The 7,991-nt window shown below is 33.1% G+C and overlaps 1 protein-coding gene across 1 annotated transcript in view; it reads right to left on the bottom strand.

Moving 5' to 3' along the window:
• Nucleotides 1-2,407: 2,407 nt before the first annotated feature.
• Nucleotides 2,408-7,991, bottom strand: part of LOC139501914 (sushi, von Willebrand factor type A, EGF and pentraxin domain-containing protein 1-like) — a 97,099-nt gene continuing 91,515 nt past the window's right edge. The window contains exon 60 of the mRNA XM_071291217.1: nt 2,408-3,573. Within this exon, the coding sequence (XP_071147318.1) occupies nt 3,494-3,573 (80 nt within the window). The 3' untranslated portion in view covers nt 2,408-3,493. The remainder of the gene's footprint in view (nt 3,574-7,991) is intronic.

Genomic DNA, 7,991 nt, shown 5'->3' with positions numbered 1-7,991 from the left:
AACATTACAAAAAATCTTAAACTTTTTTTTTCAAATAGTCAGTGAACCATGAAAATTAGGTCAAGGACATTGGACATGTGACTGACGGACAATTCATAACATGAGGCCTCTGTATACAAAGTATGAAGCCTCCAGATCTTCCACCTTCTGAAAAGACATTTTAAAAGAAGTTAGCTAACTCCGCCGCCAGATCACTATCCATATGTCAAGCTTTCTGGGACTTTTGTTGCAGGCTCAATGCACATTTTTGAGCCTGTCAGATTTTCTGTATAATAGCTGTTTCCAAGGTAATTAAACAAATTTTATCCTTTTTTTTTATTTTAAGCAATGTGAGTCATTTAAGTTGGCAGGCAGGGTCAGCAGACAAATGTTTCAAAGGTTCCAACTGTTCTGTGTTTTGTGGTAATAAGCATTGTGTACAAGTTTCATACAATATGGGTGAGGCGAACAAAAGTTTAAGAATGGAAACAAAAAATTTAGCACCTATTCCATTTGTAAAGGGGTATAACTCTAGAACTGTTAAAGTGATGCCATCAAAATTAAAACTTGATCTATGTTTCCTGGTAATAATTATTTTGTAAGTTTCATAACATTTGGATGAAGCAAACTTAATATATAGAATGGACACCAACTTGGGACATACAGATGGACAAGGGTAAAACTTAATGCCCCATCACTTCGGCAGGAGCTTAAAACAAGTGTACAAACTAATTATTTAAGCAATTTTTAAGTCCAAAGACTATTACTCAAAATCTTCTCACAGAAACAAAATTTGAACTTGATCTGTAATTTGTCACGATAAAACAATACATCAAATATCAAATCCTTATCTTCAAACATGAAGACAAAATGTGTGAAATAATAATTTACTGGACTGATGGAGTTCAAACCTAATATCCCCTTAGACTTCATCAGTAGGGGACTAAAATTGATAGAATGACTACAATGAATGCAATTTGATGTCAGAGTACTTGACCCTTTGGTCCATGTTCAGACTAGGTATGAAATTGTTCAACAGCCATCAACTCCTCCTTTCATACTTGTGCATGCCTCTGTTAAGCAAGAAAGACATTCAAATTTTCCATGATCAGAAATGATTGCACTAAATTAGGGAAATGTGGAAATATGCCTTTGCTTACCGAATGGTATAGAAATTGTATTGAAGCCTGTACAGTGACATGAGCTTGAGGTTGTTACCATCCTTGTTTTTTTGTTCAATGGATATTTGTCTTATATTGGCAATCATGCAATATCTAAATTTTTGTTTTAAAATAAAATGCTCTCTCACCCCAAAATGTTCAGGGAAAAATCCATTCTCTGAAGAACAAAGTAGTTAGCATGAGCATGTAGAGTGTATAAGGTGCTTCCTTAAATCAGTCTTAATGGACATTTCATTCTCAAATTTATAGCATCTAGATTTGTTATAATTCAATGATCAAAACAGCATAAAATATTTCATAAACAAGCCTTTTCTAAGTCACTACATGTAATTCAGTGGTTGTTTTTGGTTTATGTCTGTCAAACTATTTGTAAATTTGTTGTTATAAATGATGCTATTAGTTACGTATAACATTTTTCATGTTTGGACCAAAAACTGACTTTAAAGTATGTTTTTTTTTTATTATTGAAGGCTGTAATGGTGACCTCTTTTGTTAACTTCTAAGACATTTGAATCTCGTAGGGAGTTGTCTCATTGGCAATCATGCCACATATTGTTTTATCATGATGTAGCATGTTAAGGTAGATGGGGTGTCTAAATTATAATCCATAGAATCTTTTAATAATTTGCCAAAATGTAGTTCATATCCTGCTTGTTTAAAAACATTAATAAAAAGAATGGGTCACCGGACTTATTTTCACACTACAGGTTGTGCAAAATTGTAAAGATTTTGTATAGATTATGCATGGAAAACTAATTTTTCCGCCATAAAACGCAAACAACACCATAGAATTTTGAGATAAAATTTGAGAAGATAGCTCCAATATTATGCTTTCAAATAAGAAAAAGAAAAAATGGGGTCACCGGACTCGTTTTCTTGCTACGTGTAAAAATGGGTAAATTCCTAACACATTCTATTGTAAAAGTAACACTATCTGAATTATCTGCCCTTGCATATGAGTTGCCTCCCCTTATTTGACAAAGTTGGAAAAAAATGAATCAAACAAAAGAATTCTTATTTTTGTAAAATACAATCATAAATATGATCAAACATGGCATTTTCTATATTATAATGAAAATTCTTACACATGAATTACCTACTACTATAAAAATTTGCACATTTCATCAAAGATCTAGACCTTGTTTTCTAGTATTTCAAAATCCAAAATGGAGGAAGACACCCTATCTACCTTAATATTATAATTATTCAAGGACCAAAACAGTAAGTTTTAAAGCAAAAGCATTAAATATGATTCTATAATTTATTATTTACTGAACATTGATCAAAACCCCTATAAATCCACAAATAACAACAGTATTCCATCTAAAATGATTGGGTATTCAATATTTCATAAACAACACATAAATCACAAGAATTCAAAATAGATAATCACAGACAAATACCCTTGTCAATAAAAAATATAGTACAAAATTAAACAAACCATATTAGTAATAACCGATTTATATATCAATTATTGTGTGAAAGATGAAATTACAATAAACATTATTTTATACTAACAAACATGATTATTATGATTAAACACTAATTGTTAGTAAAATATCATAGTATCAATTAATGAAAGAGCGAAATATTTACTTTCAATTATAGATCTGTTTTGATATGAAGTAATTTTTAGTTTGAATTATTTCCTTTAGAAGCACAATTATTGTAGGTGTAGACTGGTTTATTTTCTTATTTGACAAACCAAATTGAAACATCTGGATCAAAAAAGTCTAAGAGTCCTTACTAGATTATAGTGATTTATGTGAGGCTTGAAGAAATGAAACTTGTTCAAAAAACAACTTGATTAAAACTCAGGTTGTCAGTATATCTAGTTGAATTTAGCTTATTTATAATTGATTTTTTTGCACTTTCCCCTCCAAGATGGGAACAAAAGGGAAATAACAAACTGTGCAAATTTCACTTGCATGTAGGGAAAACATATAAACCTTCAATTGTTTTAAAAACAGCTTTCTAGAAATTCTTCGAAAGGAAAGATGTTGATCACTAAAAGGTTTAATTTGGAACTTGTTATAAGTCAACAAAGATTAGTTTAAAAAAGGTACGCTATTATAATAAAAATAAATATCATATTCCCATTTGATATGGAAAAAAAATGTTATTAATATTAAGAATAACAATAACATGAATCTGTTATTAATAAATGATATCAATTAGCTCAATGTACATATATGATTACAATGTAGGTATATGATTACAATATACATATACATACAATTACAATGTACATATACTATTACAATGTAGATGTTATTTGCAGACAAATCTGTGAAAGTGGCTTCATTTTTAAAATTTCAATTACACTGTCCATATTAGATTATGTTCCATATCATTGCCATGGTAACAGCCAGGAAGGTTCCAAACAGACTGATCTGTACGTTGCTAGCAGCAGCTGTATATTAAAAAAAAAACAGCAGTTATAAATTATCTTCTATAGTTGATTTAGCTTTGTAACCATGCTTAAAATTAGGCAAAAGCACAAATTCTGTATTCCAGTTGGTTAAAAACAAGTTTTAAGATGGTACCAAACATATAAACATTTTGAAAAACGTGAATCAAGCCAAGGCTCCGTGTTGAAGCCCGTATATTGACCTATAATGGTTTACTTTTATAAATTGTGATTTGGATGGAGAGATGTCTCATTGGCACTCACACCACATCTTCCTATATCTACTATATATTTATTATGTTTTTTAACACCTATCTATAGTTTTAATTACAATCTGCATATCCCACAAATATGGTACATTGCCAGGAATATTATCAACAATTTTATTTAAGTTCTTTTTCTTTGAAGTGGGTCTCGTTGGGGTCTGAGGGTGATGTGGCATTGCTGATTTCTTGTAAGCGTGACACTGTCGTGAAGGTCAAATTATTGTGCCATGAAAATGGGAAATGAAATTAGCAGGACACGGGAAATAAAAAAAAAAAAAAAAAAAAATGAGAATTGCTTACATACATAGTGTAATCGGGATACAGGAATCTGACAAAACAGTAAGCGGGATCCAGGATCAGAACCCCCAATGAGACCCCCTTTGAAAAACATAATAATATATTTTTATAGGTGGGAGCTTGGCCGTAATTTTCTTTTCTAAACCAGACCTGCTTTCTGAATGCTAGAATAACTTTTTACAACTACCGATATTAAGTTTAAAAAGTGTTTTAGTAATCATTGGTTCAAAAATACTTTTCAAGCAGATTGTTCTTAAATGCTTTTCTCCAGATAAATATGTTGTAAAAATGGTAAAGACCTAACACACCTTCTATTTGAATATTTGTCTCAGTGGCAATCAAACCTTATTTTTTATGTAATGAAGAATCTTTTGATTTTTAACTGTAATGTTCCTCTTTAGTTCTTTTCTGAAGACCTTATACATAAACTACTAGAAGTGCAATAAAATCTTTTTTATGTATTGATATCTCCAAGTTTCTCAAAAGATTTCTTCCTTGTGTACCTTTTAAGACATATGGCTTTCAATGTCACATTGTTAGGGTAGAGTTTGCACCAACAGACTAAATTACCCTGCCACATTCTGTTTGTGTCTGTTTAAAGTCGGACAGCCTGTTATTCAGTGCTTGTTGTTTGTTGCTGAGCTACATATTTGTTTTGGGTTATTTATTCGTACATAAATTAGGCCTAAGTTTTCAATTTGATTTGTTTTCCATTTGTCATTTCAAGGCCATATATAGCTGACTATGTGGTATGGGATTAGCCTATTGTTGAAGGTCATAAATGATCTATAGTTTTTAATTTCTGTGTTGTTTGGTCTCTTTTGGTGAGTTGTCTCATTGACAATCATACCACATCTTCTTATTTATAATTAAAGAACCTTAGTGAGCACGCTCACATACCCCACGTCCCCACATTGTCATTGGAGAAATTAAATAAGTATAAGAAAAAATATTGAATAATAATTTCCTGTCAATATACATAGTATGTCCTTATTATCTACAAAATTTCATGAAATTCTGTTGTGTGTTTTCAGAGGATTTGAGATGACAAACTGTTGCAGAAGTACATTGAAGCAAATAAGTTCAAAGGGGCATAACTCCTAGAAAAAAATTGAACCGTAATTTCCTGTTGATATGCACGTCTACATAGTATGTCCTTATTATCTACAAAGTTTCATGAAATTCTGTTGTGTGGTTTGGGAGGAGTTGCGATGACAAACTGTTGCAGTAGAACATTAAAGTATATAAGTTCAAAGGGGCATAACTCCTAGAAAAAAATTGAATCGCAATTTCCCGTCAATATGCACAACTACATAGTATTTCCTTATTATCTGAAAAGGTTTCGTGAAATTCTGTTGTGTGGTTTGAGAGGAGTTGCGATGACAAACTGTTGCAGTAGTACATTAAAGTAAATAAGTTCAAAGGGGTGTAACTCCTAGAAAACTAGAGGCTCTAAAGAGCCTGTGTCGCTCACCTTGGTCTATGTGCATATTAAACAAAGGACACAAATGGATTCATGACAAAATTGTATTTTGGTGATGGTGATGTGTTTGAAGTTCTTACTTTACTGAACATTCTTGCTTCTTACAATTATATCTATAATGAACTTTGCCCATTAGTAACAGAGAAAAATATTTGGTAAAAATTTACATAAATTTACCAAATTAATGAAAATTGTTAAAAATTGACTATAAAGGGCAATAACTCCTTAAGGGGTCAACTGACAATTTTGGTCATGTTTGACTTACTTGTAGGTCTTACTTTGCTGAACATTATTGCTGTTTACAGTTTATCTCTATCTATAATAGTATTCAAGATAATAACCAAAAACTGCAAAATTTCCTTAAAATAACCATTTCACAGGCAGCAACCCAACAACAGGTTGTCCTATTCGTCTGAAAATTTCAAACCAGATAGATCTTGACCTGATCAACCATTTTACCCTATGTCAGATTTGCTCTAAATGCTTTGGTTTTTGAGTTATTAGCCAAAAACTGCATTTTACCCCTATGTTCTATTTTTAGCCATGGTGGCCATCTTGGTTGGTTTGACGGGTCACGCCACACATTTTTTAAACTAGATACCCCAAGGATGATTGTGGCCAAGTTTGGTAGAATTAGGCCCAGTAGTTTCAGAGGAGAAGATTTTTGTAAAAGTTTACGGACGACAGACGACGGACGACAGACGACGGACGCAGGACGACGGACGCCAAGTGATGAGAAAAGCTCACTTGACCTTTCAGGTCAGGTGAGCTAAAAATGGTTAAAAATTTACTATAAAGGGCAATAACTCCTTAAGGGGTCAACTGACCATTTCGGTCATGTTGACTTCTTTGTAAATCTAACTTTGCTGAACATTATTCCTGTTTACAGTTTATCTCTATCTATAATAATATTCAAGATAATAACCAAAAACGGCAAAAATTTCCTCAAAATTACCAATCCAGGGGCAGCAACCCAACAACAGGTTGAACGATTCATCTGAAAATTTCAGGGCAGATAGATCTTGACCTGATAAACATTTTTACCCCACATCAGATTTCCTCTAAATGCTTTGGTTTTTGAGTTATAAGCCAAAAACTGCATTTTACCCCTATGTTCTATTTTTAGCTGTGGCGGCCATCTTGGTTGGTTGACCGGGTCACGCCACACATTTTTTAAACTAGATACCCCAAAGATGATTGTGGCCAAGTTTGGATTAATTTGGCCCAGTAGTTTCAGAGGAGAAGATTTTTGTAAAAGATTACTTATATTTATGAAAAACGGTTAAAAATTGACTATAAAGGGCAATAACTCCTAAAGGGGTCAACTGACCATTTCGGTCATGTTGACTTATTTGTAAATCTAACTTTGCCGAACATTATTGCTGTTTACAGTTTATCTCTATCTATAATAATATTCAAGATAATAACCAAAAACAGCAAAATTTCCTCAAAATGACCAATTCAGGGGCAGCAACCCAACAACAGGTTGACCAATTCATTTGAAAATTTCAGGGCAGATAGATCTTGACCTGATAAACATATTTACCCCATGTCAGATTTCCTCTAAATGCTTTGGTTTTTGAGTTATAAGCCAAAAACTACATTTTACCCCTATGTTCTATTTTTAGCTGTGGCGGCCATCTTGGTTGGTTGACCGGGTCACGCCACACATTTTTTAAACTAGATACCCCAAAGATGATTGTGGCCAAGTTTGGATTAATTTGGCCCAGTAGTTTCAGAGGAGAAGATTTTTGTAAAAGATTACTTATATTTATGAAAAATGGTTAAAAATTGACTATAAAGGGCAATAACTCCTAAAGGGGTCAACTGACCATTTCGGTCATGTTGACTTATTTGTAAATCTAACTTTGCCGAACATTATTGCTGTTTACAGTTTATCTCTATCTATAATAATATTCAAGATAATAACCAAAAACAGCAAAATTTCCTCAAAATGACCAATTCAGGGGCAGCAACCCAACAACGGGTTGACCGATTCATCTGAAAATTTCAGGGCAGATAGATCTTGACCTGATAAACATATTTACCCCATGTCAGATTTCCTCTAAATGCTTTGGTTTTTGAGTTATAAGCCAAAAACTGCATTTTACCCCTATGTTCTATTTTTAGCCGTGGCGGCCATCTTGGTTGGTTGACCGGGTCACGCCACACATTTTTTAAACTAGATACCCCAATGATGATTGTGATCAAGTTTGGTTCAATTTGGCCCAGTAGTTTCAGAGGAGAAGATTTTTGTAAAAGTTAACGACGACGGACGACGGACGACGGACGACGGACGACAGACGACGGACGACGACAGACGCCGGACGCAAAGTGATGGGAAAAGCTCACTTGGCCCTTCGGGCCAGGTGAGC

Source organism: Mytilus edulis, chromosome 13 (assembly GCF_963676685.1).
Source record: "Mytilus edulis chromosome 13, xbMytEdul2.2, whole genome shotgun sequence".
Taxonomy (NCBI): Eukaryota; Metazoa; Mollusca; class Bivalvia; order Mytilida; family Mytilidae; genus Mytilus; species Mytilus edulis.
Note: the sequence above shows the minus strand (reverse complement) of the source record. Positions and strands in the feature narration are given on the sequence as shown.